This window comes from Chanodichthys erythropterus, chromosome 4 (assembly GCF_024489055.1).
Source record: "Chanodichthys erythropterus isolate Z2021 chromosome 4, ASM2448905v1, whole genome shotgun sequence".
NCBI classification, from domain to species: Eukaryota; Metazoa; Chordata; class Actinopteri; order Cypriniformes; family Xenocyprididae; genus Chanodichthys; species Chanodichthys erythropterus.
This window is the reverse complement of record NC_090224.1, coordinates 22,389,116-22,407,318: the sequence shown is the minus strand read 5'-3', so window position 1 is coordinate 22,407,318 and position 18,203 is coordinate 22,389,116. Positions and strand designations below refer to the sequence as shown.

General features: G+C 33.5%; 1 protein-coding gene across 2 annotated transcripts; it reads right to left on the bottom strand.

Annotated features, from left to right (window-relative positions):
* Positions 1-3,880: 3,880 nt before the first annotated feature.
* bub1ba (BUB1 mitotic checkpoint serine/threonine kinase Ba) lies at positions 3,881-17,311 on the bottom strand. Of its 2 annotated transcripts, XM_067383346.1 has the most exons (17): positions 17,202-17,311; positions 16,935-17,014; positions 14,726-14,907; positions 13,034-13,131; positions 12,787-12,914; positions 12,677-12,714; positions 12,472-12,550; positions 10,806-10,893; positions 10,484-10,725; positions 9,461-9,591; positions 7,995-8,126; positions 7,817-7,905; positions 6,862-7,020; positions 6,639-6,775; positions 6,415-6,550; positions 5,892-6,007; positions 3,881-4,066 (listed from the first exon to the last, which is right to left on the bottom strand). In XM_067383346.1, exons 2-17 carry the CDS (start codon positions 16,997-16,999, stop codon positions 3,952-3,954), a joined length of 1,935 nt encoding a protein of 644 aa, XP_067239447.1. In that variant the 5' UTR covers positions 17,000-17,014; positions 17,202-17,311; the 3' UTR covers positions 3,881-3,951. The 2 variants fall into 2 exon arrangements, with proteins under 2 accessions (XP_067239447.1, XP_067239448.1); XM_067383347.1 differs by having other exon boundaries at positions 16,935-17,261.
* Positions 17,312-18,203: the final 892 nt, after the last annotated feature.

The following is an 18,203-nucleotide window of genomic DNA, read 5'->3' as shown; positions in this document are numbered from 1 at the left end:
TATCAATTTAAGATTCAAACTCTTGATACAAAACATAGCCTACCTTTTGTGAGTTCTTGTTTTTAATGTTGATAATATTATATGAGCAAGAAAGCAAATCCAAATATCCACACAACAGTTCAACAAACAAAGGGGTAATATTAAGTGTTATTCTTCACAGTATTGTCAGTATTTGCTCTATTTTGCAACGAAAACAACAGCAGGATTACAACACAGCAGTGCTTCGAGAACGAATCTGCAACTTTGAATGAATTGTTCGTGAAAGTCATGATTCATTCATAAATACAGCCACTTGCTTCTTTGAATGAATGACTCGATGACTCAGGCATTAAGACAGTGACTTACCGCCATCTACTGGCGGTTTTAGTATTTAAAATAATCACTTTTCATGTTTTTAGCATTGCATATTTCTCTATTGAACATTTTTTTAATTTAAAACATTATTATTGTTGTAAAGGTATTCATAAAGATCAAAAACTGCACTAGAAAGTCAATTTAGGGGGCAAATATTGTCCCTTAATGGAAAATTTACAATCTAAGTGGAAGAGAGGGGGTCCGCAGAAGGATGGTAAGTGTCTCAGGGGGTACTCCACTCTGAAAAGTTTGGGAACCACTGGTTTAGATCATTGTATGTTGCTCGTAATAGTAAACTGTGCATATTTTGTCATGTATTGTTTTCCTGTAAACAGATTTATAGATTTTGTCTTCCATGTACAGTATGTCATTGACACGGGTGTTGGTTTATGAATTTGATCACATTTTAACACTGAGATTATAAAATTATAAAGTTAAGCAATAGCCTTCACATCAGTGTTTTCCCCAATATTAGAGCAATTGCAAATGTTTATTGAGCTGTTGTATAAATCAATATAGCTATTCGCTTGTCTCTGAGCAACACAGCAGTGTTTCATTAATGAATTCCTGATTTGAACGAGAAGTTTGAATGAACTTTTCGCCACCTACATATCTGTATCTGTAATTTTGTTTTTATTTAAAACATTAATCTTATAGTATTGTGCAATTATGTAGTTATGTAATTAAACACAATAAATGTGTGAATAAATCACTGCATATCAAATCCACCTGGTTTCTGTAACTATCTTCTCTGTAACACTATCGTAGTCAATGCAGAGATGATACATTCAGTCTTAGAATTAATTTACCTATGATCGTTTAACAACAATTAAGAAATATATTAGCTACAGTAGCCTTAGCATATTAGCACCATGAGTCAAGTAATATTTTAACACCAAATACCATATATTATGAACATAAAGATTAACAATCATAAGTAGACTGCACAATAAAAAGAGTATCTCAAAAAGAGGAATTATTTGTCCATAGTTCAGATAACTTTACAGATTGAAAGTCCGTGTAAAGTTTCAGATTAAACTGTTATCTTCTCCTGTATGAGTGTGAGCATCAGTAGCCATGAGTCGCATTGAAGTGATGTCATCTCCCTCCCTTCGATTGATTGGCTAGAGGAGGAGCTGTCAATCTAGAACTAGTGGACCAATGGTGGCGCTTAAGCCCAGCCTAATTTACATGAAACTCGAACTGCAACATTTGGAAAAGCAAGAGCAGAACGTAGAAAGAAGAGCAAAGAGAAAAACTGCACAAGCGCACAAGAGTAAAATATAAGCAGAAAATGTAAAGAGAGCAGAAAGAAAAGAGTAATAAAAGCAAGGAAAACAACTTTTAAGAACGCATAAACACAAGTTTAAGATTTGTGCAATATCATTTTTAATGTGTTTAAAGTTTTGATTCATGCTTGTTATTTTTTTAAATGTGCTTTTGATTTTTCGATTTACGCTTATTATATTTTGATCCGTGACCATGTTCTTTGCCATTCCGATCATTTTGCATTATTTTTTTTAAGTTTGTGCTATATATTTTTACATGTGTTATACATGTGGTATTATTTTTTGATCCGTGACCGCAATACTATTGGCGGGAATCTGATCCCATAAATAGCAAAGAGTGTAATAATCTTAGTTAATGTTAAACATTTACTAATACATTTTAAAATCAAGTTGCATTTTTTAATATTGTCGGTTATAAACATTATTAATCTTAGTTAATTTTAACATTCTATTAATTTTATTTAAATCAAAAGTTAACAATATTGTTAACAGATTAATAAATACTGTAACAAATGTATTGTTCATTGATATGCTTTAACTAAGGTCAAAGGTAAACCATGTAACTTTGTCCCTCTAGTGGTTAAAAACAAAACAAAATTGCATGCATTTTGCGGAAGATCGTTGTTTTGGTTGTGCTTCGGCTCTGTGGATGAATATGGTTCTTTCTTATAACTAAAAAGAGAGGGATTATCCTACTGCTCATAAAACACAAACTACTATTCTTAAGAGATATAACCAAAGTCCCTTTAAGACAAGTCATTTCACCATCTTTGAAATGCCTTGTGGGCACGCAAGTGCAGCTCTTTAAATGGGGACACATCAAATATTTGAAATCACCAATAAAATCTGACAACTGTCTCATAAATTGTTTCTAAATGGTCGAATCTTGACAAAAACGTAATTTTTCAGGCGTGTTGCTTTTACATAATTTCAAATCCATCAGTTCTTGCCTTCTAAAAATCTGATGTTGATTCTTGTTTTATTACGACCTGTCAAATTCTCTTTTCACCAGCAGACTCTCCTCTATTCGGCGTTTGTTTAAAACAGGTGATTCTCCGGAGGTTGGAGATTTACCAGCTCCATTCTCATTATAACCAGTTTCACTATTGTATGATGTTTATTACATTAAGTGCACAAACATCATGCTTAAAATATAAAATGAATGACTATGTATTTCATAATAAAACAAACTGGAAGCAGATATTGGGAGCAAAAAACATACCTAATATAAACTAAGCTGGCTAATCGGGTAAATGTATGCTATGTTAGAACTAAAATAAAATAAAAAAGCAGTAAAAATGCTTGATTTCACAACCTATAGCTTCAGTTATATACTAGTGTATGAACCATGTAATTTAAAAGACATTAATGGTCAATATTTCGCATTTTAAACTATATAAATCATAACGTGGTTTTGCATTTACACAGCAAAATCCCCAGAGTTAAATCAACTCTGCTCAGAGAACATATGGTCCCTCCCTATGTAGAGTTAAAATAAAACTGAAGCAGAGTTAAAGTTAATGAGATAATTGTTTAATCAGATCTTAAGAGATTGAATGCCTTTTATCTTCAGTTGATTTCAATTAAGGCTGTGGCTGGAAGTCATTTGTAGTTATTGTGTTTCTCTTCAGTGATTCTGCTTGTTAACAGCAGGTGTTCATCACTAATGCTCAATTAATGGACTAAATAATTACAAATGCTGTTGCAATGGTGATTCACTCAGAGTTAATTATAAACACCAGAATGCGTCAACTATGAACTATTTTGATGATTAGTATGTTGATTTGCAGGTTTGCAACCCAACATGAGTCAGATAACGGCGATTCAATAGGTCAAATAATCTGAACGCAGAAGAAATGCGTATAAACCCCAGAAAAACAAACTAAAGAAAATGTGAGTGGTGTTTACAAATTCAGATTTCATGTCACCTTCTTGTGGAAGGTTGATACAGTACTTTATGAATAATTTCTTTTAATAATAATTTGTATCTTTTAATTATGTAGCAACAGTTACATAAAAAGCATGATACTTGAAGTTGTTATATAGTGTCATTTACCATTTATTCAATATAAAACAACCCATCATACCTTAATTCACTATTTTATATAAAAAAAATCTTCTCAAAGACTGTTTCAGATTGATAATCCGTAATTATCATCAATTCAAAAAACACCCAAGCCTACATTGTGAAATAGTTTATTAACGTGTATAAACAACAATATATAACATTAATTCCATTAGAACTGTTTTACATGGAGTGAAAAGAACATGGCATTATTTTATAACAAAATAGTGTAAAATCAGGCGTTCATAAGCTGTTGCTCACATTACTGATGAGATCGGACAAAACCAGCTCTGAAGACGTTTGCTCTGGATTCAAAATCGTGTGGAAAAAGTCCTTCCATAAGGAGTTTACAGGAGCGCTGAAAGAAAAACACATACATCTGATGAAAAATCTCATCAGCTTCACTCAATCTCACGCCTACATCTCACAAAAACACATTTGACCTCGAAATCTAGAGCAAAAGACAGTCTAAATTTATAATACACACACACATATACACAGGCACGTGCACACATAGACAAAAAAGGGGCTTGAGCACCTGCCCTTTTTCTTTCTCGAGAGAAAGTGCCCTTTTTTTTCTAGGGTGTTTTTTTTTTTTTTTTTTTTAATAAATTAATATTCCTCTTTGCGCACAGCTTCCCTGTCAAACAAATATATTTACTGAATAAAACAAATTTAAAAAATACTATATCAGGTCGGCATTGTCGAGTTCAGATGCCCTCACTCCGCGACGCGCCATTCATGCCCGCACGCTCGCGCGCCCCGCCCTACCTCACCCCACCTTGAGTTTGCTGCTGGCTGAAAACTTGTGACAGCTATTCCCGTGAAAATGCAACTGCTGTCTGGCGATGAGAAGCGAAAAATAAAAAAAGCTCTAGATGGATGCATCCCGTGCATTTCTTTCAGGTAGGCTAGCCTATGTTCACAAACCTGAAATTTTGGCTATTTATGGTTATTTTTACATGTAACGCTGCATTAATAGTTTGACCACCATCAACGCATCTGCCTGATTTGATACTAATTTATGTTATATTATAATTTCAATTATTTTACTGTGCTATGCATTGCGTTTTGAACCATGGTGAAGATAACTGTAGGGCTGTCAATACCAGAAGAGGATCATTCCATGGACGCACATGAACCGCATTATTAGACAGTTTTCTAAGGATGCATGGTTTATTAAAACTATTTAAAAATCATAATACAGCATTAGCTACATAATTCTATTCTTAAATCTACGCACATGATAATACATCAACAAAAGTTTAAACCCTCGCTCTGTCTTTGCATGTTTGATGTCCACATATTTTTGTTGAAGAAATTACAGTGGCTGTAGCATTTCTATCACAAAGAAGTGGCCGAATATTATTATTTAGCTAATAACATATTTTGAATCATGGTTGGCTTTGATCGTGTATTTGATTGTGCTGTGCTGTCTAACAACAAAAATCAGCACGCTTTTGGTGCCCTCTGCCGGCATTTGTTATAATATATAATGCATTAACAGTTCAGGAAAACAAATTATTGACGTGTTTAAATATGCAGATTAGCTTGTTTTGGTTAATTTAGAATAAATCTACAGATGCAAACAGATGGAGGGTAGTAGGCTTAAAACAAACACCATCTAAATGTGTAGGTTAGGGTTGAGTTTTCTTTCCATTAGAGTAAAAGACATGGCAGCAAAAATGGACCACAATCTTAAAACTGTCCACTTCATGAAAGAAGTATTCCAATAACACCAAAAAAAAAAAAAAAAAAAAATTAAAATGATTTATTGATTTAAACAAATTATTAGTGAAACTATGTCCCTCTCCTAGGTGCAGTCATTTATTCTAAATATATAGCTTGAAAATAGTTGCTGTTGCCTTCTCTCGTGATAAACCTAGTGAATACTAAAGAAGACCATGGTCTCTATATGTGAATTAATTATTTTGTAGAAATCTGTGGAGTATAAAACAATTGCATGAGTGTAAGGGAAGTCAGGAGTTGTCTTAATATATTTAAGGGTTTATTTTTTTTTTTAAAATAAATATAAGTGCCCTTTTTTTTTCCACTTGAGCCCCTGCCCCCCAAAATGTCTGTGCACGTCCCTGCATATACATATATATACACATATATCTCTACACACACACACACATTATATATTATATACACACACACATTATATATATATTTGATTGTACCTGTGGTGAGATCCAGAACATTCATCCAAACTCCAGGCCGAATTCTCCAGCGTCACTTTCATTGGTCGATTAAACAGCAGCATGTGCACGATTTCTGCAAGGCCAATCAGATCAACCTGATGCAGAAGAGCAGAAATTATCTAAAAAATTAAATACAACTACTGCTTTTTACACATTTCATGTATTTGACTATTCATTAATGATTATCTAGATAAATGTACAAACTGATGCAAACGCTAAACCATGAGCCGGCAGCTTTAATACTTGCCTAGTCGAGTAGTTTTAAGATAATATATTTTCCTCTGCTTGATTATTGCTGCTGCAGATCAAATATGGACTATGTATGGATCAAGTATGGACTATGCATAAAGAGATACACATCAATCCCATAGCAGATCTAGGCAAGTGGAGCTGGGGAGGTGGAGGGGCTCAGAGGAACTCTATTGAACCAGATTGTTTAAATGTTGAGCAAGTAATCTCATTGGCTGCAGGATCGGCATGCAATAATAATGTGATAATGTACCTGATAAGGTGAGGCAGAAGGTGACAGAAGACCCCGTTTTATGTAGTCCTGTGCAGAAGGAAGATCTTGTGCCGTTTTCACGTCACTCTGGAGCTGCAGATCCACTGCGTTTGAGAAATCTAGTGCTGTGATTCCACTGTGGACACAAACACAGGATGGAAACGGGTATCAATACAAAGACTATCCAACAAATGCTTGCGTGTGTATGTGTTTTATTCATGTACCTGAGGTAAAAGTACAGTGATTCTGGCTTCAGGCCTCCAATAACCACTTGACAGGAATGAAACCGCTTCACCAACTCTAGTAACTGAAGGACTAAACCTGAAACATCCTGTCTAGCAATTGGTTCAGCGAGAAGATCCTAATGGTGGGAAGATGAAACAGAAACGTTTGATTGAGGACTTGTGGAGGTTTACAAAGAAAAGAAAATTAATTCAGGAGAAGAACCTCAATGGTGTCTCCACGAGGAATCCTCCAGAGAGTCATGCAGCCGTTCTCATACACATAGCAGGAGATCTGGACGAGATTATCCTGTTGGTCATGTGACAGTCGAGCTCTGAGCTGCGAGCTGATGAAGAAATCCCACGGCACTGAGGAAGAGTCCAGCTGAACAGGAAAACCACAGGGATGAGTAAATATGTAAATAAATCACAAAAACATGACTAAATAAATATATAAGAAATGTATGAAAAATGTTCTAAAAAAAATATATATTTTTTTAATTATTTAAAATTTTATTATATATATATATATATATATATAATTTCTTGTTTATTAATATGATTTACACACATTTTATTTACTATCATATTAGAAAATAATTATGCTAAATATATATATATATATATGACAAAAAACAGAATAAACTAAATTAAATGGAATAAATCATAAATTAATAAATCAATGTATATGAAATTGAAGAAAAAAGATAAAAGCATAAATATAAGTAAGTAAACAAGTAAAAAATATATTGCATAAAAAATTGTGTAAATATTAAGAAGTGTGAATGTCAGCTTTGCTATAATTTAAAACAAACTATTAATAATTTTTGGTAACTGAAATAAGGCTGAAATAAAATAAAATATAAATATTAGATGAAAAACTTAAACTTATTTATTTCTAATTAACAGCTAAATTAGAGCTGCATGATTAATCCTTTAAATAAATAAATAAATAAATAAATTGATTCAAACGCACACATAAACTTATTCCTAAATGGCAGTGATTCCATAATACTAAAATTGCACTGTAAAAATATAATATACTAAATATTTAAGTGTCTATTTATTTTCAGCAGTTTTCTGTACATCTCATTTGCCATCATTAAAAAATAATTAAATTATTTAGAACCCTGCCAATCAAATGTTTGAAACGTTTTAAAACATATACTTAAGTGTCACACCTTCAGAAGGACAGCAGCGGTGCTGGTTGAGTACAAGGTGAAATCCTTCAGCGTCCCCAACTTACCGCAGTAAAACAACGTCTCTCCATCTGGAAGTGTGTGGAATGTTCTATTAAACATTATTTTGACAAGTTAATGTAAAAACATTACTGCAGCCGTGCCGGAGTTTTACACGTACCGAGATTTAAGTTGCCGCTGGTGTCAGGCAGAAGTCCAGTTTTACGGTGAAAGTTTGGAAACGACGTCACATCCGCTTGCTGGAACAGCCTGGATCTTACGCCCGGACTGCAGACGTCCTCGGATTCAGTGACTGATAACACGTGCACAAACACAAACATGTTAAAAAGATGCTAGATCATATATAATTGAACAAGTCTTACTGATAACAAGATTTGTGTGCTGTGGGTACTAACTGAAACATAAACATTGTGATTTTCTTCTAAGTCATTATGAAACCTCTTATTGTTGATAGTAAAAAAACTACATGATTAATTGTGTAAAGATCATGATCTCGATTTCCCAAATGGCAATGATTCGGCTCTATGTCTATTAAAGCTTAGACAAGTCACAGCGAACATTCAGATCTGATCCAGAGAGAGCCGCGGTCACGAAACAGCTTTCAATCACACAGTATCATTATTTCTGTCTTACAATCACTCACAGAAGTACTGAGAGAAAAGTTTATAGTTCAGATATAAACACTGATGTCTACAGTAGAGGTCAAAATAGAAGAAATCACCTTCTAAAAGTAACTTGATGCTTCAAATGAAGATTACATCATTACACCAGTAGGTGGAGACAAGTGTCTGTTAAAAAATATATTTGTCATTGAATCATTCACTCAAAAACACTGATTCATCCAGTAATGAAACGAGTCTTTGAGTGAGTCATTGAATCATTCACTCAAACTAATTTTTTTTTGGTCAAATAAACATTTTGAAATTGACCTCAGCAATTAACATTTTGTCAGAACTACTAGTTAATTACAGTATTTTGTTTAGTTGTCAGAATCGTGATCTTATTTTAAACAAAAAATAGCTGATTCTCAGTTTATCCAGAATCATGTAGCTCTGATGTACATGCATAAGAAAGGAACCTAAAATGATGAATCTGAATCATTTTTAGATCTAAACATCTAAGATTTGAACTGCCATCTAGTGTCCATGAATACAAGTCATGAATGAGCAGAAACAACAACAACAAACTCCCAACAGATTAAAGTTGGACGGATAAATTAAGAATCACGATTTTTTGTTTAAAATAGAGATCACAATTTAACCATGATTCTGAATGGACAACTAAACAAAATAACATGCAATTTACTCTAGGTTCATTTATTTACTAGAGGTTAATGATAATTGCTGCAGTCTATGTATAAAAAAAAAAAAAAAGTTTGAGTGAATGATTCAATGACTCACTCAGAAAGAATCGTTTCATTACTGGATGAATCAGCGTTATTGAACGAATCTCTTGAAAGATTCAACGACAAATACATTTTTTAAAAGAATTAGTTCACTTCAGAATAATTTACTTGTTAAGTTCATGTCAAATTTAGCATTAAATTACTAGATTGCGATCTTTTAACAATTAATCGTGCAGCTCCACAACAGATCTAGTTTCATAAACATGAGCATTATTTCCCACCGTTCTCCAGCACGGTCTCTGCTCTCTCCACAGATCGGCTGATCTCGGTGTCATTAAAGCGTTTCCTGGGATCCTGGGAAAAGGTAGCGAAGGAAGTGCTGCCACACTCCTGACTGATCTCTAGGATAGGACTATAAACACAAAACAAAAAAAAAAAAAAAGAGATTATAATCAAGACTTGTCATAACTGGTCCTTTAAATGTACTGTAACATGAATGCAACAATGTTCCTGTTGCTTAAACAGAGTGTGGCACGCTTGCAACACCAAGCTCATGGGTTCGATTCCCAGAATGCATGAAGTGATAAAAATGTGTGCCTTCAATGCAATGCAATGATAAAAGCATCTGCCAAATGCATAAATGTAAAAATGCAACACATGCATTTACAAGAGCTGGGCAGTATGACAATAAATAAAAAAAACAAGTAAATATACTATTAACTTCAGTCCACCATAATCTACCGGGTTTCTCTTGAAAATTAGCTATATTACAGAAGATAAATGCAGTTTTTTGTTGTTTTCAGGGTAAATCTTACAAAACCTTTGATATTTAAAGAACATATTAATACTTTAAACACCACAAAATTAAAAGAAATAAAAGCAATTACATTTTGCATAACTGAGGCCTATGTTACATTTGTGTGTGTAATAAAAGTGAGAAGGAAGGCAGCGTAAACAAAAAAATTCAAGGTCTTGTTTTTTTAAAGTTTTCGCCAATAGGCGGCGACATGCGCAAGACATTTACATAGAAAAATAATGGAAAAGCAGTGCAATGGATGGCAAAAATGTGTTTCTGTGATACTGTAAAAATGTTTTTTTGAAGTTGCAAATAAAGCAAAGATTATTGGAGTACCTTTTACAAGAAAATATGTGTTACTTGCAGTTTCTTTGTAATTATTTGTGAAATCTACTGCAATTCCATAAGTGTAAATTGCTTCTATACCAGTTTTTTTTTCAGTGTGAGACATTTTTATGACAATTCTGCACATTTCCAGAGTTTAATCACAGATGTCACGCTCGATTACCTGAGCTTCTTCTCCTCAGAGCTCGTATCAGAGCTCGGCGCTTTAGAGGATTCTGGAGCATTTCTGCTCAGATTCTCCGTCAGTCCTGCTTCGGATGCTTTAGGCCTCTCGGCTCCTCCAAACGGAGTTGAAGCGAGCTGAGCGGCACGAGCGAATTCACACGTGTCATCTGGACTCCGGCACAGAGTCTTATTCCAGTGGCCGTTGATGATGGCTTCCTCAGAGCGAGAGATGGACGCGTCCTGCCAACGAACGCACCGCCATTACTGCCACTGACGAGAAAACATTTACTGAGAAAATACTGAAGGAACACTGATCTCACTCTGTCAGCGGAGAGCTCGGATTTTGACTTCGGCGCTTTCAGACTCAAGGTGGGCAGCTTCAGAGACACACGGTTCGCCGAAAATGATCTGACATGATAAAAGTGCAAAGAAAACAGAATTAATTAAATTAACGGACTGAGAGAAAGAATGAGGACAAAAGGGAATTATAACAGAAGAAGGGGAGAGAAAGAAAAAAGGAATTAGAGAAAGACATATATAAAAGAAAGAACAAAAAAATAAAATAAAAATAAAACAAAAAGAACAAACAATATAGACAGAATGCAAAAAGAAAGAATGATAAAGAACGAAAAAGAATGAATGATAAAAAGGATGATACAAAGAACAAATGAGAGAAAGAAAGGATAAACGATAAAAAGCAAAAAGGAAGAATGATAAAAGGATGATAAAGAACAACAAATGAAGAATGATAAAGAAAAAGATAAAATGATAAAAGAATGATAAAAGAAAATGATAGAAAGAACAAATGATAGAAAGGAAGAACGATAAAAGGATGATAGAAAGAATGACAGAAAGGAAGATAAAAAGAGTGAACGATAAAAGGGCGATAAAAAGAACAAATGATAAAAAGAGGAAAAAGGAAGAACGATAAAGAAAAAGATAAAAGAATGAAAAAAGAATGAATAGAAAGAATAAAAAGAACAAAGGAAGAACGATAAAGAAAAAGATAAAATGATAAAAAAAGAATGATAGAAAGAACAACAGAAAGGAAGGTAAAAAAAGAAAAAAGATAAAATGATAAAAAGAAAAGAAAGAATGACAGAAAGAACAAACAATAGAAGGAAAGGAAGAATGATAAAAAGAAAGAACGATAAAAGGGCGATAAAAAGAAAGAACAAAGAACGATAAAAGGATGATAGAACGACAAAGGAAGAACGATAAAGAAAAAGATAAAAGAATGAAAAAAAAAAGAATGAATAGAAATAACAAATTATAAAAGAACAGTAAAAAGAACAAAGGAAGAACGATAAAGAAAAAGATAAAATGATGAAAGAATGATAGAAAGAACACACGATAGAAAGGAAGAACGATAAAAGGATGATAAAAAGAACGACAGAAAGGAAGAAAGATAAAAAGAAAATGATAAAAAAGAATAAAATGAAAGAATGATAGAAAGAACAAACAATAGAAAGAAAGGAAGAACGATAAAAGAACAATAAGAATGAATGATAAAAGGGAAATAAAAAGAAAGAACGACAAAAAAATGATAAAAGGATAGAAAGAATGACAGAAAGGAAGAAAGATAAAAGGAAGAATGAAGAAAAGAAATAAAAAGATGATAAAAGAAAGGAAAAGATAAAAGGATATAAAAAGAATGATAGAAAGGAAGAATGACAAAAAAGAAAGGATAAAAGGATGACAAAAATAAAGAACAATAGAAAAAAAGAACAATAAAAGGATGATAGAAGAACTATAGAAAGAAAGAAAGATAAAAAAAGAATAATAGATAAAAAAGAACGATAAAAGAATGGTAAAAGAAAGACAAAAAGAACAAAAAAGAACAATAAGCGATTAAAAGAAAGAACGTCAGAAAGGAAGAATGATGAAAGAAAGAAAGAAAGAAAGAAAGAAAGAAAGAAAGAAAGAAAGAAAGAAAGAAAGAAAGAAAGAAAGAAAGAAAGAAAGAAAGAGGCCAGGTTTCCTTACGGTTTATTGGTCGGTCTGTTCTCATCAGAAGCGGCGAATGACTTTCCTGTGACTGTTTTCCTCTGTTGAGCGTCTTCACCTGAACACACACACACACACACACACACACACACACACACACACACACACACACACACACACACACAGTTTCAGCACTGGAATGACATCACTGCACTCAAACACACAGTCACTGGAGGAGACTCACTGTGATTCCCGTCCTCCTCTCGACTCACTGAACTCTTCCTGAAAACAAACAATACATTTTATTATCGCAAAATATGCATGTGATTTCTTTAAGACCCAACAAGAACTGACCTCTGAACCACACGACCTTCTTCCAGCTCGCTGTAGATCATGAACGGAGCTGATTTCACCACAGCGACGGCAGATTCACATGAACTCGTGGACATCTGGGAGGAAGAACTGGCCTCCTCCTGAACGATCTAGACGAACAATTCAAATGAATTATTGATATTATTACACAATATGTGATGCTGGTGGTGTCTGAAAGACATGCTTTGAACGGGAGCAGAAATCTGTCAGATATGGAGTTTAAGGGAACCTGTGGAGCTGCTGTGCTGCTGATTCTCTGCTGGATGAGTCTCTGCTCGATCTGAAGCTGCAGGTCCTGCTTCACTTTCCTGAGGTGTGACGACTTTTCTGTAGGTCATGAAAATATAATTAAAGGGTAAGTTCACCTAAAAATGAAAATTCAGTCATTTATTACTCACCTTCATGTCGTTCCACACCCGTAAGACCTTCGTTCATCTTCAGAACACAAATTAAGATATTTTTGATGAAATCTGAGGCCTCCAGTGACCGCAAGATAATTAACACTTGCAATGCCCAGAAAGCTACTAAAGGCATGGTTAAAACAGTCATGTGACTGCAGTGGTTCAACCTTAATGTCATGAAGCGATGAAAAATACTTTCTGTGCACCAAAAAAAACCAAAATAATGACTTTTCAACAATATCTAGTGATTTCAAAAACACTGCTTCATGAAGCTTTACGAATCTTTTGTTTCGAATCAGCGGTTCGGATCGTGAATCAAACTGCTAAACTCACATGAACTATTGAAGTTTCAAGTTCATTGAAGTTTGTTTACTGGAGTCATGTGATTTTGGTGCTCTGAACCACTGATTCGAAACAAGATTTGTAAGATGAAGCAGTGTTTTTAAATCACCCATCACTAGATATTGCTGAATAAAGTCGTTATTTTGTTGTTTTTGGCACACAAAGTATTTTCGTCGCTTTATAACATTAAGGTTAAACCACTGTAGTCACATGACCTGTTTTAAATATGTCTTTCTTGGCATTGAAAGGGAGTGTTATTGCTGTGAATGCAGGCCTCACTGAGCCATCGGATTTCATCAAAAATATCTTAATTTGTGTTCTGAATATGAATGAAGGTGAGTAATTAATGACTGAATTTAAATTTAACCCTTTAAATTAGCTATACGGTCTAATCCAGGATTATAGAAGCATTAAAAACATGTTACTTGAGATAAAATAAACATTAACTGAAATAAAATGAATATGTATGATTTTAAAATATGATATATATATATTTTTTAGAAAACAAAAAAATTCTTAACTTTAACTTAAAATGAAAAATACAAAAATTAAAGCTTTATTAAAGCTAATTTAAAATATATACAAAAAAAAAAACTGTAATAGTATCTCAATGATAAAATACTGTAACTGATTTCTGTCTTTATTTTACCTACTTTATAATAATAATAATAAACTTTTCAGACTGCGATAACATGTTTCCACAGTTATTAACATTGCAAAGTTTTTATATTTACATTATAAAAAAACTATTGTACATTTATAACACCATATATTGCTATATTACACTGAGGCGTTTCTAAAGTCCCGTTCACACCAAGAACAATAATTATAAAGACAACTATAAAGATAAATGTATTAGCATCCACACCAGCACACAATATCGTTCTTTTCATTATAAGCATGCTGCGTTTTAAATGCTCGAGCTCTTTAAAGCAGGCTGATTTTGATTGGCTGTTATTCGGCAAACACGTTTCCATCTCCAAGTCAAAACCACCTCAAGCGGGTGTAACAACCTTTTGCGGATTAAAGGATTAATTTGTGTTATTTTTTCTCTCAAAATTTGTCGTTTCTATCACTCGTTTCTGATGCAATACTGCAAAAACAGGGTGATGGAAACAGCTAATCTCTTGATATTTTTGTAAAATCACAGAAATGCTTTCATGGACTTTTGGACGCACCGCTCAGGGCTCTGTAGTAGCGCTGCGCACGGAGCTCTTCAAAGCTGAACTCCTTGTCTCCCTGGTACACCTGATCTTTGCAGTACATGATCTGCATTTGACCCTCCTGCTGGGAAACATGTTCCTCTGGAGTCTGGCTCCTCTGGGACGGGACCGCAGTCTCCGCCGGGACGCCTGGAGCGCTGTAGTGGAACGATTACACCAGTTCAAATAAAAGATTCACAAACCAACATATGGGATGAACAGAAGTACTAGTTATAGTCCAATAAACAAATACATGTTCATACATTCCCATTAAGTTATGAAAGCGTCTTAATGTTCTCTAAACATATGCAAACGTTAAAGGGATAGTTCACACAAAAATGAAAATTATTCCATATGCACAAGTTTTTGAAGCTCCAAAAAGTGCATACGACTCCAGTGGGTTAATAAAAGCCTTCTGAAGCAATGTGAAGCGTAATTTTTATATTTTTTTAAATACATTATTTAAAATCTTAGAAACTATAATAAATTGCCGTATGCACGTTCACGTGAGAGTTGTCGGAAAGGTGACCTTTGACCCGACGTTTGATTTAGCTCTTCTCTTATATCGAAATCCGCTGAGCGTGAGGGTTTTAAATATTGGCAATTTTATTTAGTTAGCATACACAATGGTAATTCAAAGTGCTTTACATAAAGAAGAACCAAATATGTAAGTATAAAAATGTAACACACTTCAGGGGGTTAATAAAGGCCTTCTGAAGGGAAGTGATGTGTTTTTGTAAGAAAAACATCCATATTTAAGTTTATAAACTAGAATCACTGGCGGAAGAGTGAACTTTGACCTTCCGCATGATGTATTGACAAAAGCGGAAGTGCAGAGGATAGAGCAAAGCAAAACACCAGTCTCGAATTAGAAGTCTAAAACGAGAATTTTTAAAGCTTGAGTTCTTCATTCATTCAAAACATCACTGAGTTGATGTTTTAGACGGTTGTAAGAATCTGAAGGATCAGCCTGCAATAGTACAGACATTTCAAAATAAGAGTCCCTGTGTATTTCGTGCTTGTTTATAATTAAAAGTCACACGCCAAGTTTTTTCTTTTTCTTTTGGGCATTACTGGTATTTTGGTTACACAATAAATTGTATTTAATTTGATTTCCATTTAATTCATAACAAATTATTGTAGTCTCCCCCACAGGAAGAAAAGACTTGACACATATATTATTCATTATATAAATTTTAATAGTAAAATCTGTGTCCCATTCACTGAGAGACACAATATAGGAAAAGGAGAATCATTTAAATGCTGTAATTTTGCATAATTTACAATGCATAATTGTATGTAATTAAATGTAATAGTATGCTATATAATTAAAATTAATTTCAATAAATAAAAATACTGTTAAAAATCACACATTATTTGTTTGTCACATGTAGTAGACCATTTGTGCCGTGGGTAATAGGAGGATTTTTCACCCGGCTACCACCGCAAGTATATTTCAAACCTGTGGGAAGCACTGGGAGCCATATGGATTACTTTTATGATGGATGGATGCACTTTTTTGGGCTTCAAAATCTCGGCCCCCATTCACTCCCATTATAAAGCTTGGAAGAGCCAGGATATTTCTTAGTATAACTCCGATTGTGTTCATCTGAAACAAGAAAGTCATACACCTAGGATGTCTTGAGGGTGAGTAAATTATGGGATAATGTTCATTTTTTGGGTGAACTATCCCTTTAAGGGAACATTCTTTGAAGGAACATTCTATTAACGTTACTGGAAGAACATTATTCATAACGTTGCCAGAATGAACATTTTGGATGTCAATTCCAAATTGTCCAGATCTATTATATCTCTAGCTAGCTGTCAATAGATAATAATATAGATTTTGTTTTTGCACATGGTTGACAAACACACACTGACTTTTGTGCACAAACACATGCTGTTAATTAACTAATGCTATTTGTAAACAGGGAAATTCAAATTAGGAGATTTGTACACAGTTGTTTAAACTTAATATAAGTTATACATTTCATTTACACTTATTCTTACTCTTATGTTTGGTTTAGGCCAGTTTATACTATACAAATGTAGTAACGTTAATGACTACAGGAGCAGCATTTCACTACAGTGAGCCACAAACGACCCAAAACAAAAACAACATTCATTAAAATCACTTACAATAAAAACATCCCTTTGTTTATGATCTTTAGCATTCATTGCTTACCTCCAAATGTGAGGCGACAGTTCATCCATCTTCAGGCATTTTGATTTTTCAAACCCTAAAGCCATCCTGTGCGAAGTTTCCTGTGATTTAATGAATTCAGTATCGTGCAAAGGTTATTTGTAATCAAAATACTAGAAGTATTATATCTAACATGAGTAGCATGGAATAATATTCATTACAGCGGCGACAACTAAATACTAGCAAATGATTCAACCATTATATTTCCGACTCATATACATTAATAAGTTGTAAAGATCACGATTGTACCTCCGAAAATCATAAAATATTCCTGTTTTGGCGGTTTGCTTGCATAAAATACTGACAGCAGTTGCGTAGTGTTTCGAGGTTTAATTTCAAATCTTACCACGTGACTGTGACGTACGCACTGACGGTCCTCGGCTTGTCGTCATATGATAACGTACCTTGACATTATTATTTTTCGTTGTATATATATATATATATATATATATATATATATATATATATATATATATATATATATATATATATATATATGTTTTGGATTTCGATAAAAATATTTCATAAACATAGTTACGGCGAAGTACATCCGTTTATTAAGCACTGCATACATAAGATAAAATGGTGAGGCTTAAAGATATGATTTTTCCATTTCATAAACTATTCATAAACAATATGGCCTTGTTTTATAAGAACGTAAAAGCAAAAGGCATATTCTTTTTCTTTTCTTGTTTTCTACGCAAGCCTTGTGCATATACTGCCTCCTGTTGGTTTGCAGAAGTTAAATCCACCCAGCAAACACAAACACAACTTCACAGCGTTATTTTGTAGTACAAAAAGTATTTTCTAAAATGATTAAAAAAATAACGTTACCAAAATAAAACGCTTTACAAACGTTGTGAAAATAACCTGACATTGCATGTTTATAGAGAGAATAACTGATATACCGTTTTCTTTTTTACGTCATAAATATTTAAATAAATGACCGTTGCAAAAACCGTTGGACGTACAGTACAGGATGCTCCGTTTCCATGATCATTCAGGTGAGGAGAATAAATAAGATAATTTAAATAAAACTGGTTTAATAATGGTTACTATAGCATCAAGTCAAGAAATTATTGTTGTTTTTCGTTTCACACTCAGGCTATTTGCATCATGTACTTTAAATGCAGGAAAATTTACATTTTCATATAAAATCACAAAAGAAAAAACGTTACATTTGGAATATAACTAGGAATATAAATAACTTACCACAAGTAATTTTATCCTCTTTTTATTATGCAAAGGTAC

Bases quoted from the DNA above. Each gene is read 5' to 3' on its own strand.
- bub1ba (XM_067383346.1), bottom strand. From the start codon at position 16,999: ATGGCTTTAGGGTTTGAAAAATCAAAATGCCTGAAGATGGATGAACTG. The intron at 13,132-14,725 runs GTGCGTCCAAAA...CATGACCTACAG, and splicing joins CTACTACAGAGCCCTGAGCG to AAAAGTCGTCACACCTCAGG. The intron at 4,067-5,891 runs GTACAATCAAAT...TTTTTCTTTCAG, and splicing joins TGTTCTGGATCTCACCACAG to CGCTCCTGTAAACTCCTTAT.